The 17965-nt window shown below is 42.4% G+C and overlaps 1 protein-coding gene across 1 annotated transcript in view; it reads right to left on the bottom strand.

The window, feature by feature from the left end:
- Positions 1-9318: 9318 nt before the first annotated feature.
- PPP1R42 (protein phosphatase 1 regulatory subunit 42) overlaps positions 9319-17965 on the bottom strand; it is a 59752-nt gene continuing 51105 nt past the window's right edge. Inside the window, exon 9 of the mRNA XM_054017155.1 lies at positions 9319-9682. Within this exon, the coding sequence (XP_053873130.1) occupies positions 9610-9682 (73 nt within the window). The 3' untranslated portion in view covers positions 9319-9609. The remainder of the gene's footprint in view (positions 9683-17965) is intronic.

The following is a 17965-nucleotide window of genomic DNA, read 5'->3' as shown; positions in this document are numbered from 1 at the left end:
TTTATAAATATTGTTTTTGTTAGGATAAAGTAACAGTTTTGCTGGAGGGGAGTAATTTAAACGTTGGGCTTGGAGGTTAAACAATCTTTTAATAAGCAAGTTCTTTCTTTTCACTCCCTTGCTGTTTCTTTTTATAATTTGGTAGATGTGACCCTTGCATTTCCAAGCAGTGGAAAAGTCACAGCTCTCTATCTTTCTTAATAAGCTTTCTTTCGCCTTTCATATTAATATTATAAACCCAAAGGAAACAGGGTCATGACTCTTCCAAAATACCCAATATACGAGGGAAAAAATAATCCACAGTTGAAAGAAAGAAAGAAAGTGACCGGACAGTGAGAGCGAATATTTGATTTCAAAATTAATGGCTAGTAATTAAATATTAGTAACGTTAATGAGAAGAGACATTCAAAATAAATATGCAGTGTATAGAATAATCCCAGAACAACATTTTGAATGAAGTTTGATTGTGTGATAACATAGACACAATAAATCAAATCTTGGACCTATTAGAAAAATAAAGTCTGAACGATTTGTTACCGCTTTTGAAGCCAAGAAAATTAAGAGCTTAATCTTTGGCTATAATTTGAAATATTAGGAAGGAAGTGGGGAGAGAGGGATGATTTAGAGGACAGGGTTCACGGGGTGTATGGCTAAGCCAAATATTTCCATCGGGGGCTTTGGCTCCTGCAGTATTCATGAGAACCCAAAATTTCAAACCAACAAAAATAGGTGGAGATAGCCGTTTTAAACTATATATATAATGTTTATGAGGTGCTCTTTAATTAGAAATGAAAATATATTGTCATAGAACTCATTCAGAATGAGCTAGACATTACATTAACAGGATGAGGGACGGAGACGTGTAGGGTGCAGAACGCAAGGAATTCTATCAACCTGTATTTCAGATCCACCTTTCAAGAACAAAGGCAAGACATAGGAAGACAGCTGTCGGTCTGAAAATGATGCTGCCATCCGCTGTACAACTGGATTGGTTTACAGTGATATGAAAATAGTTGTATTCCTACAACTAAGATATTAACTAAGATTTTACTCTCATCATGTTCTCGCCACTGGACTCATTGTCTAACAGAACCACTTTATTTAATATTATTTCAAGCTTTCTTTTTCCTGTTTATCCAAAGAGACTCTTTCAATAAGTTTAAAACAGACCTGTTTCGCTAGGTAGCAAGATTATATTACTACTACCATATAAAAAGAATAAAACATATGACATTCTGTGCTTGTTACACAATGTAGTTTGAGCCAGCAAATTAATTACCGGTTAATCTCTGGTTTCTTTTCAGATCTTATAAATCTTTCGCCTTTTACTGGTCAAAGTTATGAAGAGAAAACTCAGACTGATGAAAACAAGAACTGGGTTTTAGATCTATTTCAAAGTACAGTTCATTGTTTTTCTCCTTCACCAATGTCCATTAGTTCAAATGGCTGGTCTATTTTAATATGACTGACTTGTCCATTTTAAATAAGTTATTTAAGACAGAATGTTCAAAAATAGTCCTAATAATTTAGGACAAATATATTTGACTCTAAAAGATACATTTTTAAATTTATTTTTGCCCTTGATGTTCTAGTTTGAGAGCCATGCCTGCCTGGTAAAGGACCTTGTGAAGGGAACTCCTAATATTGAGAGGTGAGTAGTAATTACTTCATTATGATTCTTTTTAAATTAAGCAAATCAAATCTGCATATTTGAAGTGATTCACTAGGCAGAGAGCTGGGGGCATCGTATAAAGCATTTGATATTTTCCTTGTGTTTGCTGGACTAGAGCCTCAGGCGGTGTATTGTCATAGCGCCATTTACTTCAGAGCGGTGGCGATTTAGGTGAGGAGCTGCCTTTACATACTCTGTTCTCCTGGCTCGTCAGTGATCACCACTAGTCCCTCTTAGTGCAAGTCTGAAATAATATTAAGTAGTAACCTTTTCCAGGCTGTTGCAAGGAAAACGAGACTGTTTTGAGATTAAATACTAAGAATACTACAGAACCGATATTATTTATTATATTATTATGTATTATTAATATTCATCTTTTGTATGTAAGTGAATCTCTATGGTAGCATTCTCGTTCTTGCAGAGGGAGTTTATTCAGTCGAAAATTGTCTTGTAGCCGTCTGCAGTAACATTACTGAAAGTTACAGACCCCACACTTCATCGACACCCCACCCCACAATGGCATTAAAACAACCCAACCCAACCCCAAAAAACTCCTCCTGTAAGTGAGAAACTCATCGCTTTCATAAGAGTCTGCAGCCTGCGGCCATCCGAAACCCCAGCCAACCTTCAAGCCTACACTGAAGCGCCCAGCCCGCTGGACTTAACATGGGCGCTGGCAGCGATGCTCATCATGCACATGCCCGCGCTCCCTGCCTGCTCCCTTCTTGTGAACTGAGATGGCAGGAAACAAAGGTTATTCGCCAATATTTGATTTGGATAAAACGTCTCCGCAGGCACAGGGGGCCAGTAGGGTAGAGCCTGAGGCGCTTTGCCCACGCGGTGGGTCAAACTGGCAGATCACCTAGAAGAGATGGTTACAGGGGTCCCGTAAGCTGCTGGTGCTGCCCAGATAGGACCCGAATGAAACCAAACCGACGCGTTGCCCCTCGCCTCCCACACATGTCCCCTGTGGGGCCACTGGCTGATTTGTGGCTGGGTACAGGTTTTTAAATCTACGCCTGCCTTCCTGTTCCTGTGCTAAACTCTGCTTACTCGCCGATTGCCGCCTGGAGAGGAAACCGTCAGTCGCAGCAAGCCCACATGGACCCTAGTGTTCATTGCAGAATGGACCACATGCCAGTGGGGGGCGCATCGACCCCTGGTTGGACAGCCCACCCTGGCTGCTGCAGGGATTACTCAGGAAATCAGCCCTGCCTCGTTTCTGTACCAGGAGAAGAATACAGCGGCTTCTTATCCTGCTTAGGTTTTCTTCCGGCATGAGAACCCTAATTTATAATGACAAACCTGGCTCAATGCATGTTCCTCTCGTCAGCTCAGGGTTTAGATTTAAGGCAACTGCAACCTTCTTTTTGAAGGGCTGGTAAATCATGCCTCCCCTTCCCACAACTCCCCAGGGCCTATTTTAAATGAGAACATGCTGTTTAAACGGGAGCCTCACTTACAGTGTGATTTTGGTAAGAAAAGGGACTAACAAACAGTTCTTCCAGCAGTGGCTACCACATAAAAAAATCTGCTCAGTTTAAATTAAAGGATAATCTTCTGGTTTTGTAAGTGCCATGCGGTCTGTGACATACAAACTGCTTTCTTTCTGCTTTATTTATCCTCCCCAACAGCCAATTCTGGGACCAGGATTTAGCTAGTAAGTTTGTCCATTTATGAGGTAATACAGTAGCAATACTAATTCCACTCCCTCGACTACAGCAAAAGCTAATTTATTAAAATAAGCAGATATGTCTCAAAGGGGACTTAAAGCCATACACTGGCTTTGATCCATGCACAAAACTCCTACTGATGGTAATTAAAGTTCCATAGCAAATCAAAGTCAGGACAAGGCCCACAGGGAACAGGTAAGCATGTGAAGATCAGAGCTAGTCAAAACCCAGAATTTCCATTTGTTTTGTTCCATCTGTTGTTTTGTTATATTATTTTTTACTTTATTTCATGATGTAGTAGTATTAACGAATATATTTCATATCAAGTCATGTCATAATATAATAGTTGAAAAATTGTATTGTATTTTTATTTAAAAAACCATTAAGGGGAACTGCTACTTACTACAGATTAAAACATTTTATCTTTTTTTGTTTTGTTCAATGTGCCTATTTGTTTTGTAATGAAATAGTTTGACGCTGACACTTCCAACAAGATAACAAGGTAGGCACTCAATGTACTAATTGGCAAAGCATCTGTTTTCAACATCCTAGAAAAATATCAGTCTAACACAGGGATAGTGAAAACACCTGCTCCTCTAATTAGTAGGTGGTTGCCATGTCATCAAATAATGAAAAATATAGACGTGGGAAAAATATATTTAAAAATTAAAATTTTACATTGAAATGAAATTTCAATATTTTTTCAGAATTTTTTTCCACATGAACTTTTTAAATGTAATATGTTTAATAGAAACTTTCTGCTAACAATATGATTTTGCAAAATCATTGGTCTGTAAAATGGCTTTTCTAACAGAAAATTGCTGATTTTTTTCTGACCAGCTCTAGTGAGGCTATTTAGTCTGTTTTTAACACCATAACCATATGTCTGTCCCTTAAAAAAGAGAGAGTCACATTTAGCTATTTTCCAACCACATCTTAATTGAAGGGAGTGCTATCAGCAACATGGATTTTTCTACCCTCCATCCTAAAAACATAGATCCAGTCATCTTGAAATAAAAGTAGTGAATTTATTAACTTTAGAAAACCACACAATAGTTTTGTTATTATAAGGCGATTCACAAAAAAGGGTAGGCAAATTCACTATTCGTTTTTCCCAATTTGTTATCACCATATGTAAGATAACTGCCAAAAAAGCAGGCAAAACCCAAAACTTTACATTTCGTTTATCATTTTTACAGAATTGCAAATTTCAAAAAGCATCTAAGATGTGTATGAGGAAAGCTTATTCCATCAAAAGCTGTAGTTTGTGTCTGTGTTGTAGGAGCAGAATATTAAAGTTTCTTGAAAGATCTAGAGACTGGCAGAGAGCACACTGTATTTTCATTTTGTATCTTCCACACACGCTGCTTTTCTATATGACAAGTCACTTAGGCCAAAATTTTAAAAGCTGTCCACTAATTCACTGGTGGGTGTTTTTCTAAATGATATGCTCTAGTTCAACCACAAGTTGCTTGGCGAGCTGCAGGAATCCCTGGGTGAAATTCTATGGCCTGTGTTGTGCAAGAGGTCAGACTAGATGATCATAATGATTCTTTCTGGTCTTAAAATCGATGACATCTGTAATGAGTGCCTCCATCTATAGGTGCTGGCTGAGTGCCCACAATTCAAGTTGTCTTTAGTGATAGCTGCAGGTGAGCAGTACCTCTGAAAAAAATCAAACGCTAGCCAGCTCATATTGGATGCCCAAATGCAAAAAACCCTCAAAACCCTTAAAACCGTCACTTTTGTGGAAGGGGGAGGGCAGGGTGAGTACAAGGTTGAAAAAGACTTCCTCCAAATAACATCCTGCTACAGAGCTCAGGGCATGACTTGCTAACATGTTGCGTTGAGTCAGTAATCCAGCTGTTGTCAATTAGGCCCACTCCCCAACAGTATTGACTTTTTTCTTTGGGATGCTCTTTATACAAGAAGCAACTTTCTTCTTTTATATAGTTTTGTCCCCTGACCTGAGTATCATGGCGAAAGACAGTTAAAATTAGAAGTGTCACACTCCAGTAAATGTTGGCTTAATTGACCCAAAAATAATAGCATTTACAAATGTGTGATTTCAGACATATACATCTACCTTCAGATTTTCATATCTTCATGGCATATTACCCATTGATTTTAACAGGAGCAATAGCAGGTTCATAATGAGAACACCACTCTGCATTAATGTCTTACTTTTGGGTCTATTCTCCCCTCAATGTAGGCATTTAACGCCATTCTTAAATGATATAGAAATAAGCTAAGTTGGTTGTTCAGAAACATGTAATTTCTTTTGATGACAGGCAAATGACAAGAGATAAAACAAACCACATACATGTGTGCAATCTGTGAAGGTCAGATATTGAACTCCTTACTTAGTCAGAACTTCCACTTGATTTCAGCGAGAATTTTGCTTAAGGGGGCAAGATTTGGTCTTAATGTGACTTAATGGCTAGAGCCAAAGACTGAATCAGGAAACCTGTTTTATTCCAGTGGCCATTACTATCAGTGCCTCAGTTTCCCCAACCTTGAAATTTTTTTTTGAGATTCTTGGATGAAAGGTACTTCCATTTATTTATTCAGACTAATAAAAGGCACCTAACCAGAAGCTCTAGGTGCTTGTACAGATAAAGTACCCAAACTAAAATTAGTATATAATGATGATTACCATACTAATCCCAACAATATAAATTAACCAATAGGATGGATCACAAATCTAATAGTGCTGCCCTTTCCAGCTACTCCGTTCCCCTCACCAAAAGTACCCCCCAAATAGTTAGGCCTTGGCGTACGTCCTGAGCATCAACAAATTAGAGCTCTGTCAAAACCCAAGAGGAAGTGATTATTAGAGTTGAAGACCCCTCTCAACAAAACCCTGCTACTAGCTCCCTTCCCTTTTGAAAGACAGGGCTGTTAGCTTGAGCACCTCTACTGATGATAACTGCACAAGTATCATACAGGGAGAGAGGCAGGCTTTCGAGCAGCCAGATTCTAGACCATTTAGGACTTTATCAGACAAAAGCAACTCTCTAAATTGCATCCGGAAAACTAGCAGGCAGCCAGTGCATATTACAGAGCACTGGTGTTATTACATGCTCTTGATGTGAAGCTCTGCTTTTCAATAAACAGCCACATTCTTACAGCTTCGAATGGTCTTAAAATTTGGGCCGTCAAGAGTTTAAAAAAATTAATTGTGATTAATTGCACAATTAAACAATAATAGGATACCATTTAAATATTTTTGGATGTTTTCTACATTTTAAAATATATTGATTTAAATTACAACACAGAATACAAAGTGAACAGTGCTCACTTTATATTTATTTTTTACCACAAATATTTGTGCTTTAAAAACAAAAGAAATTGTATTTTTCAATTCACCTCATACAAGTACTGTAATGCATTTTTATCATTAAAGTTGAACTTACACATGTAGAATTATATACAAAAAATAACTGCATTCAAAAATAAAACAATATAAAACTTTAGAGCCCACAAGTCCATTCAGTCCTACTTCTTGTTCAGCCAATCACTGTTTGTTTATATTTTCAGGAGATAATGCTGCCTGCTTCTTGTTTACAATGCCACCGGAAAGTGAGAACAGACGTTCGCATGGCACTGTTGTAGCCGGCGTTGCAAGATATTTACATGCCAGATGCGTTAAAGATTCATACGTCCCTTCATCTGCAACCACCATTCCAGAGGACATGCGTCTATGCTGATGACGGGTTCTGCTTGATAACGATCCAAAACAGTGCAGACCGACGCATGTTCACTTTCATCATCTGTGTCAGATGCCAACAGCAGAAGGTTGATTTTCTTTTTTGGTGGATTGGGTTCTGTAGTTTCCACATCAGAGTGTTGCTCTTTTAAGATCTCTGAAAGCATGCTCCACGCCTCATCCTTCTCAGAGTTTGGACGGCACTTCAGATTCTTAAATCTTGGGTCGAGTGATGTAGCTATCTTTAGAAATCTCACATTGGTACCTTCTTTGCGTTTTGTCAACTCTGCAGTGAAAGTGTTCTTAAAACGAACAATATGTGCTGGGTCATCATCCGAGACTGCTATAATATGAAATACGTCACACAATGGGGGTAAAACAGAGCAGGAGACATACTATTTTCCCTCAAGGAGTTCAGTCAAAATTTAATTAACACATTTTTTTTAACGAGCGTCATCAGCTTGGAAGCATTTCCTCTTGAATGGTGGCCAAAGCATGAAGGGGCATATGAATGTTTAGCATAGCTGGCACGCAAATACCTTGCAATGCCGTCTACAAAAGTGCCATGCGAACGCCTATTCTCACTTTCAGGTGGCATTGTAAATAAGAAACAGGCAGCATTATTTCCCGTAAATATAAACAAACTTGTCTGTCTTAGCAGTTGGCTGAATAAGAAGTAGGACTGAGTGGACTTGTAGGCTCTAAAGTTTTACATTGTTTTATTTTTGAGTGCAGTTATGTAACAAAAAAAAATCTACATTTGTAAGTTGCACTTTCACGATAAAGAGATTGCATTACAGTACTTCTATGAGGTGAACTGAAAAAAACTATTTCTTATCATTTTTACAGTGCAAATATTTGTATAAAATAATAATATAAAGTGAGCACTGTACACGTTGTATTCTGTATTGTAATTGAAATCAATATATTTGAAAATGTAGATAAACATCCAAAAATATTTAATACTTTTCTATTGGTAGTCTATTGTTTAACAGTGTGATTAAAACTGTGATTAATCACAATTAATGTTTTAAAATCACGATTAATTTTTTTGAGTTAATCGCGTGACTTAACTGCGATTAATCAACAGCCTTACTTAAAAGTATTAATGTAGAGCATACTGTAGCTGTCTAATCTTGAGATGACAAAGGCACTAATACCCAAAGAGAGGTCAGCATCCAAAAGAGAAGGTAATGCTCTCCTTTGTGAGCATGGGTGAAAAAAATCAGTCTTGCCCTCAGCTGTAACTTGGGCATCCTGGAGCTGCTAATATTTAACAGAACCCTCATACTGCAAACCCGAGTAACGAACTTGCTCAATCAGAGGGCTGATATAATCTCTGCCATTTCTTCTGATTGCTTCTCTAGTGAGTAAATAACTCAACTACATGAGTCAGGTCAGACTAAATGAAATGTAGACCTAAATGTCAATGTCATATCAAAGTCACCATAATTCTTCACTCACACTCTCAGGGTAAGTCTACACTGCAATCGGACAACCATAGTTGGCCCGTGTCAGCCGACTTGGGCTCATGGGACTTGAGCTAAGAGGCTGTTTAATGGCAGTGTAAACTTTTGGGCTTGGGCTGGAGCCCAAGCTCTAGGATGCGCCTCCAGCCTGAGCCCAAATGTCTACACCCGCCATTAAATAGCCCCTTAACCCCTGCCCCAGGAGCCTGGGTCAGCCTACACAGAGCCGTGGGTTTTTAATTGCAGTGGTGACATACCCTTAATAGCCTCACACTGAGCAAGAGCGGTGATGAGATGGAATCCTGTGGTACTTCACATGAGAGAGAGAGCCCTAAGGCAAGATGAGCAATTGCCCAGCTCTGACTTTTTTTTTTTTTTGTTAGAAGAGGGAGCCCCTCAGAGCAGTCTTAACTAGGTTGTTCAGGACCACAATCATTTACACAAAATTTTAGGATCAGTGTCATCAGAGACTGCTGATAGATCTAAGAAAAATCAGCATGGACACTTGGTCTTCATTTATTGCCAGGAGGTCAAATCGATGCAACTGCTGCAGTTTCTGTACCATGCCCAGGCTTGAAAGCAGATTACCTGGAATCACCATAATTGAGTTGCCTCACCACAAACATCTTAACAAATATTTCTCAAAAATATAAGTTCAAAACAGACTGATAATTGTCAAGATTATCCATGTAAATTTGTATTCAAATAGCCATTAATAATTTTCAGATTTTAATGGAAGCAAAATCTGTATAATTGGTAGTTATAGCATTTCTCTCATATAAATGAAACTATCACCAAACTGAAAGCCTTTTATTTCAAAAGATGTTACCATAAAATAGGCATAAATTAATGCATCCACACGTATTATGCAAAATAGTGGTCACACTCTCCTATGTGAGCAAAAAAGGAAAAATCTTCTTGTACAAAATATTTAGTGTTTTTTTTAATTAAAATATTAGGCTCTTGCTTGGATCATTTCATCACTGGCTCTGATATACTCTAATTATGATGTTGCAATAAATTCTGTTGAGAATGAAGTGAACAGAAAGATGTAGTTGTCTCTGCAGCCGCTGGTTACAGGGGTATCTAACTGAGGAGATGAGGTTCCGCTAGATCTTTTATTAGCAGTGAACTTTGAGAGTCTTTCAAGGTCAGGTGACTGTTACCAAAATAAAAATATACAGTTAAGCACAATCACATTTTTTCTAAGCCAAATGCGTTGGTCACAATCATGTTTAACATTTACCATTCATTGTCCCTGAATGAATGCCACGCACATACACATGCACAAACATAGCATGTGCTGATGTGCACTTATATATCAATCCCCCACAAAAAAGTTCTTTAACTCTGAGTTAAGCTTGCTAGACTGCAGAACTCACCAAGGCAAAACATAAAAATAGCAAGGAAATAAACATCATTCAAAACCTTTTCTGGAACTCATTTTATCAGTTCCCCTTCTGAATCGCAGACTACCTCCTTTCTAATACTGATAGCTCACATATATGTATCATCATCCTGAACAATCAATAAGCAATCCTGAACTCTGACTACATTTATTGGTTATTTTATCATGTGTTACAGGATTGGTGTAGCTTCATAATTGTATTATACAAAGTTCTGTGCATAGTTTTGTATCCATGTATCTAAGTGAGATTATACTATCAGATTAAAAATAGCTGCTTTTTTGTTAATACCAAATGTAGATCAATCACTAAGTTTTATGTAGAGATTGCAGAACTGAATTTTGTACATGTACATGCGTGCTGGTGTATTGTATGGATGGTCAAAGCAGCATTATAGAGAGTTCAAGTGTTGATGCCTCAGTGCAGACAAGTAACTTGCCTGGTCGCCCTTCAAGAACCAATGCCTTGGCACAGAGCCACTCAGCTACCTACTGCACTGGTACCTCAACTCCTGGGTGAACCAGGGCACCAGCACTGAAGAGCTGTCTCAGCGCAGACACTTAGCTCCCTTGCTAATGCAGCCTACTGCATCAGAAAGTTGAAGCTGCAATGTCACCCAGGATCAGAGCTTGAAGGACAACACATGGTGTGCTCAGAAGCTGACAGTATTTTAAACTTACTTTTATAAAAAACATTTTAATGCATCTGAACTCAGAGCACTTTACAGCTATACAATTCTTACTCATTGTTAAAATAAATTTATTACATTCTAGAAACAAGCCATGGGGTTCATTGAAATATGCACTCAGCTGGATCAAATTCCACCACACACACACACACACACACACACACACACACACTTGCAAAATATTTGGTAATGGACATGTCCAATCACATACACTAGAAACATTTTAGAGAAAAGCTGTTACTTACCATACAGTAACTATGGTTCTTCAAGATGTTTTGTACATGTGGATCCTATTTTAGATATCCAGGCACAAGATCAGAATCTCTGAACAGCAGTGTGTGTTGAGACACACCTGCATCCACACCTCCCCACAACCAATGGCATAAACAGTAGAGCACCCACAGCGACAGCTCAGTTCCCTCACTAATTCAGAATCTCAGTTTAAGGAAAACTCAAAAAAGCAGGGATGAAGGCAGTGCGTGGGAGCCACAGTGAAAAAACATTTAGCAGAAGGACTGTTACTCTGCAAGGCAAGTCACTTTTCTTCTTTGAGTATTTGTACATGTGGATCCCACTCATAGCCCTGCTCTACACTTTGAGTTTAGGTCGAATTTAGCAGCGTTAGATCGATTTAACCCTGCACCCATCCACAAGACAAAGCCATTTTTGTCGACTTAAAGGGCTCTTAAAAATCAATTTCTATACTCCTCCCCGACGAGGGGATTAGCGCTGAAATCAACGTTGCCGGGTCGAATTTGGGGTAGTGTGCGCAATTTGACGGTATTGGCCTCCGGGAGCTATCCTAGAGTGCTCCATTGTGACCGCTCTGGACAGCACTTTCAACTCAGACGCACTATCCAGGTACACAGCAAAAGCCCCGGGAACTTTTGAATTTAATTTCCTGTTTGGCTAGCGTGGCAAGCTGATCAGCACAGGTGCCCATGCAGTCCCAGAATCGCAAAAGAGCTCAAGCACTGACCGAATGGGAGGTCCTGGATCTGATCGCTGTTTGGGGAGACGAATCCATGCTATCAGAACTCCGTTCCAAAAGACAAAATGCCAAAATATTTGGAAAAAATCTCCAAGGGCATGATGGACACAGGCTACAACAGGGACCCACAGCAGTGAAACTTAAGGAGCTCAGGCAAGCCTACCAAAAAACCAAAGAGGCAAACGGCCGCTCCGGGTCAGAGCCCCAGACATGCTGCTTCTATGATGAGCTGCATGCAATTCTAGGGAGGGGCCCCTACCACTACCCCACCCCTGTCCATGGACACCTGCAAGAAGGGAGTCTCATGCAACAGGGATGAGGATTTGGGGGGATGAGGAAGATGAGGAGGTGGAGGAGGATGAGGATAGCGCACAGCACGCAAGCGGAGAAACCATTCTCCCCGACAGCCAGGAACTGTTCATCACCCTGGAGCCAATACCCTCCCCACGCGGGCTCACGGACCACAAAGCTGGAGAGGGCACCTCTAGTGAGTGTACCATTGTAAATATAATGCACGGTTTAAAAGCAAGTGTGTTTAATGATTAATTTGCCCTGAAGACTTGGGATGCATTCGCGGCCAGTACAGCCCCTCCTTTTAAATGGCCAACCCAATGGGCACTTGGTATGGGAAAGGAGGGCGCCGCTATTTGAAACCATTCCCACATGTTTTGAAGGTTGAAGAAGCTGAAAGACTGTGGCTTACCATGGCTGCCTGCAAGCCAAATTCTGTTGCCCAGCTCTGCATGTGAAATCTCTCACACCAAACTGGCAGGCCCTCAATACAAGAGGTAAAATGCAACCTTGTACCGAAAGCACATGTGTTATGTAATGTTAACAGCTTGGTTCACTGTGAAAGAGTCTACCCACTGTTCTCTAAAATGTGTCTTTTTAAATACTACGCTCCCCTTTTTTATCCCGCAGCTGCAAATGTTTCAACGCTACCCCTATCATCTCCATCCCAGAGGCTAGCGCAGATAAGAAGGTGAAAAAAACCGCACTTGCGATGAAATGTTCTCTGAGCTCATGCAGTCCTCCTGCACTGAAAGAGCTCAGTAGAATGCATGGAGGCAACAATGTCAGAGTCCAGGAAAGCAGAAAATGAACTCAAGGACAGGAGGGACAACCAAGATGAGAGGTGGCAGGAGCAAGATGAGAGATGGCGGCAGCAAGATGAGTGGAGTCAGGATGCAATGCTGAGGTTACCGGAGAATCAAACTGATATGCTCCGGCGTATGGTTGAGCTGCAGGAATGGCAGCAGGAGCATATGCTGCAGCCCTTGTGTAACCAACCGCCCTCCTCCCCAAGTTCCATAGCCTCCTCACCCAGACGCACAAAAACGCGGGGGGGCTCCGGGCACCCAATCACTCCACCCCAGAGGACTGCCCAATCAACAGAAGGCTGGCATTCAATAAGTTTTGAAGTGCAGTGTGGCCTTGTCCTTCCCTCTTCCCCTCATCCACCACCCCACCCGATGCTTCCCTCCTCCTCCACCCATTCCAGGCTACCTTGGCAGTTATCCCCCTTTTTGTGTGATGAATTAATAAAGAATGCATGATTTTGAAACAACAGTGACTTTATTGCCTCTGCAAGCGGTGCTTGAAGGGAGGAGGGCGATTGGCTTACAGGGCAGTAGAGTGAACCAAGGGGGTGAGTTTTCATCAAGGAGAAACAAACAGAACTATCACACCGTAGCCTGGCCAGTCATGAAACTGGTTTTCAAAGCTTCTCTGATGCACAGCGTGCCCTGCTGTGCTCTTCTAATCGCTCTGGTGTCTGGCAGTGACCAGGCGATTTGCCTCAATGTCCCAACCCGCCATAAATGTCTCCCCCTTACACTCACAGATATTGTGGAGCACACAGCAAGTGGCAATAACAATTGGAATATTGGTTTGGCTGAGGTCTAAGCGAGTCAGTAAACTGTGCCAGCGTGCTTTTAAACATCCATATGCACATTCTACCACCATTCTGCACTTGGTCAGCCTATAGCTGAACAGCTCCTTACTACTGTCCAGGGTGCCTGTGTATGGTTTCATGAGCCATAGCATTAAGGGGTAGGCTGGGTCCCAAATAATAACTATAGGCATTTCAACGTCCCCAGCAGTTATTTTCTGGTCTGGAAAGTAAGTCCCTTCCTGCAGCTGTTCAAACAGACCAGAGTTCCTGAAGATGCGAGCGTCATGTACCTTTCCCGGCCATTCCACGTTGATGTCGGTGAAACGTCCCTTGTGATCCACCAGTGCTTGCAGCACCATTGAAAAGTACCCCTTGCGGTTTATGTAGTGGCTGCCAAGGTGGTCCGGTCCCAAGATAGGGATATCCGTTCCATCTATTGCCCCACCACAGTTAGGGAATCCCATTGCAGCAAAGCCATCCACTATGACCTGCACATTTCCCAGAGTCACTACTCTTGATAGCAGCAGCTCAGGGATTGCGTTGGCTACTTGGATCACAGCAGCCCCCACAGTAGATTTTCCCTCTCCAAATTGATTCCCGACTGACCAGTAGCTGCCTGGTGTTGCAAGCTTCCTGAGGGCTATCGCCACTCGCTTCTCAACTGTGAGGGCTGCTCTCATCTTGGTATTCTTGCACTTCAGGGCAGGGGAAAGCAAGTCACAAAGTTCCATGAAAGTGCCCTTATGCATGCGAAAGTTTCGCAGCCACTGGGAATCATCACAGACCTGCAACACTATGCGGTCCCACCAGTCTGTGCTTGTTTCCCGGGCCCAGAATCGGCATTCCACAGCATGAACCTGCCCCATTACCACCATGATGTCCAAATTGCCAAGGCCCATACTTTGAGAGAAGTCTGTGTCCATCACTCTCGTGATCACGCTGTCATTGCCTTCTCACCTGTCGTTGCCTCCTCACCCCAACAAGGTCCTGGTTCTGCACATACTGCAGGATAATGGTGAGGTGTTTACAATGCTCACAACAGCAGCGGTGAGCTGAGCGGGCTCCATTCTTTCCGTGGTATGGCATCTGCAGGAGAGCAGAGTTGCAGCGGAAGCAGTGGATGATGACTGATGCCATGAGAATAGATATTTATACTGAACGACGAGAGGCCCTGCGAGGCGGATTCATGGCACCAGGAGAGCAGAGTTGCAGCAGAAGCGGTGGAGGACGACAGCACCGTGCACATTTCCCGAGGAAGAACACGCGTTCCCGGGAGCCCATGACAGACAACATGGAGAAATTCGCTATTGAGATACAAGCAGGAGAGCAGAGTTGCAGTGGAAGATGACGGGATGCTGTCACGGAGTATTGGGGGACTCAGGGCCCTGCACCCCCAGCTTCCTGCGATTCACTGCGACTCTCAGCCAGCCAGTAAAGCAGAAGGTTTATTTGGATGACAGGAATACAGTCCAAGACAGGTCTTGCAGGCACAGACAACAGGGACCCCCTCAGTTAGGTCCATCTTGGGGTCCCAGGGCATCCCAGCCCAGCCCCCCTTGGGAGGTCAGAGCCATCTCTGCCTCCCAGCCATCTCTCCAGCCTGCTTCCCACACTCCCCTTCAGCGACCCCTCCCACAGCCTTTGTTCAGTTTCCCGGGCTAAGGAGTCACCTGGCCTTCAACCCCTTCCTGGGTTCTCATGTTACACACTCAGGTATGCGCCCTCGGGCAGTCTCCCATCCTCCAATGCAGACTATCCCAGCCACACTCCCCTGTCAGCATTCACAGACCACAGTGAGAACAGGCCCAGTTCGTCACAGATGCCACGAGAATAGATATTTATAAAGAACGACGAGAGGACCTGCGAGGTCGATTCATGGCACCAGTAGAGCAGAGTTGCAGCAGAAGCGGTGGCTGGATGATGATGGATAGCAGACCTACTGCACCGTCTGCTGAAAGCAGTATGATGTCTGAACGGAAAAAAGGCGCAAAACGATTGTCTGCCTTTGCTTTCACGGAGGGAGGGGCAACTGATGACATGTACCCAAAACCACCCGTGACAATGTTTTTGCCCCATCGGGCATTGGGAGCTCAACCCAGAATTCCAAGGGCAGCAGAGACTGCGGGAACTGTGGGATAGCTACCCACAGTGCAACGCTCCGAAAGTCGACGCTAGACACAGTACGGTGGACACTCTGCTGACTTAATGCGCTTAGTGGGGACACACACAATCGACTGTATAAAATCGCTTCTTAAAAATCAATTTCTAATTTCGTAGTGTAGACATACCTTAAGTGACTGACAAGCAGGGCCCTATCTGGAAGGTGGGATTGAAGAGTCCTAGCTGACACTAACTAAATAGTGATTCTAGCATTGCTCTCTCAAATTTGACATCTGATCTTGAGGTCAGGTCAAGAGCATAATATTTAATAAGAGTGAGGGGAATACTCAAAGTGGCTGCCTTGCAGAACTCAGATATGGGGATATTTCTGAAGCATGAAAACGAGGCAGCCTGAGTGCTAGTCAAATGAACTTTGATATTGAGAAGAAGAGATATCAGCCTATGATAACAGACTGAAATACACTGGGTAATCTGTTTAGATATTCCCTGAGAAGAAATGGCTTGTGTTTCAGAAGTGCTACTTTTGGAAACAAAAAGATGGAGGGATTGTCTAAAGGGCTTTGTACTATTCAGGTACTATAGCAAGGCCCTGGAAATATCTAAAGTATGAAGATTCTTTTCCCCAGGGGAGAAGTGGGGGTTTGGAAATTGGGGAGATTAAAAGATTGATTAAAATGAAAGTCTGAAACAACTCCGGGAATAAATTTAAGATGAGGTCTCAATACTATATTATCTCTGTGGAATGTTGTGTAAGGAGGGTTGGCCATGAGAGCTTGTAGTTTGTTGACCATTCTGGCTAACCAAAAAGCCCATCTTGAGTAAGGTGGTGTACAAAGCATTCAGGAGGGGGCTTCCTAATCATAGATCAATGTGAAGTAACCCATTTAAAAATCTGGATAATAGGTTGGGGGGAAAAATGAGAATGACTGGACAGGAGGGTGGCATGCCAAAATTGCTGCAAGGCAGACAAATTGAGAGCCCAAAGAGCTTTAACTGCAGAATGTAATCAAGGATCCTGGGAATAGGAACATGCAACAGATCATGGTTGCACTGGGTTGCCTACATTGAAAATCTTTCCCACTTTGAGTAAGTTTTTCTTCTGGAGGGCTTCCTGCTTTGCTATAGGATTTCTTGCTTCTGTAATGAACAGTATCTATCAGTGGCACTTAACCAGCCAGCATCCAGGCTGTCAGGTGCAATAATTTCAAATCTGGGTGAAGAGTTTGATCTTTGTTCAGTGATATTATGTCTGGACAGTCTGGAAGTGCAACTAAACACTGAGTTGACATTTGGAGGAAATCCATTAGCCAGAATTGCTTCAGCCAGAAGGAGCTATCAGGATCAACATAGCTGCATCCTGTCTGACTCAGGATATTAAAGGAATTGGAGGAAATGCATGCATAAGACCTTGATTCCATGGTATGAAAAAGGCATCTTGCGTGGATCCTGGGCTCAGGCCTCCCTGAAGCAAAAGGCCGAGCACTTTGTTTTCTCTTTGGTGGAAAATAAGTCTATTGTGGGATTTCCCCATTGTTGAAATATCGATGTGAGGATGGAGTGCTTCCGAGATCATTCATGACTGGTGACAGATTATCTGCTGAGAATGTCTGTTCAGCTGTTGTTCACTCCTGGAAAATGAAGAGCAGCTGGAGTTATCAGATGAAGTTGACACCATGTCCATAGTCTGATCACTTCTTGACATAGAGGTGATGAACAGGTGCCTCTTTGCTTGTTTACATAATACATCAAAGATGTGTTGTCTGTGAAGATATGTATGGTGGAATTTTTAAAGCTATGAGGAATGCCTTGACGGCTAATCTGATTGGCTGGAGTTCTTGGACATTTATGTGGAGACTCATCTCCTTTTGGAACCATATTCATGCATTTGGAGGTGGTTGAGGTGAGCACCCCAACTTGTTCTTGATGTGTCTGTGACTAGGTGAAGGGGCGGAGATGGGTTCCCTTTTTGAACATTCTGAATATCTGTCCACCAATTTAATGACTACAGGACATGATGTGTGACTAAAATGAACATGTTCATTTGATGTTTCATAGATTGATATACCGACTTCAGCCAGCCATAAAATGGATACAGGGGAAGTCTGGCTGGTGGCATCATGTAAGTCAGGGGTCGGCAACGTTCGGCACGCAGCTCGCCAGGGTAAGCACCCTAGCGGGCCGGGCCAGTTTATTTACCTGCTGACGCGGCAGGTTCTCAGCCCCCACTCGCCGCGGTTTGCCGTCCCGGGCCAATGGGGGCGGCGGGAAGCGGCGCAGGCCGAGGGATATGCTGGCTGCGGCTCACCCTGGTGAGCCACGTGCTGAACGTTGCCGACCCCTGA

Source organism: Malaclemys terrapin, chromosome 2 (genome assembly GCF_027887155.1).
Source record: "Malaclemys terrapin pileata isolate rMalTer1 chromosome 2, rMalTer1.hap1, whole genome shotgun sequence".
Lineage (NCBI taxonomy): Eukaryota > Metazoa > Chordata > Testudines > Emydidae > Malaclemys > Malaclemys terrapin.
This window is presented reverse-complemented; position numbering and strand designations above follow the sequence as displayed.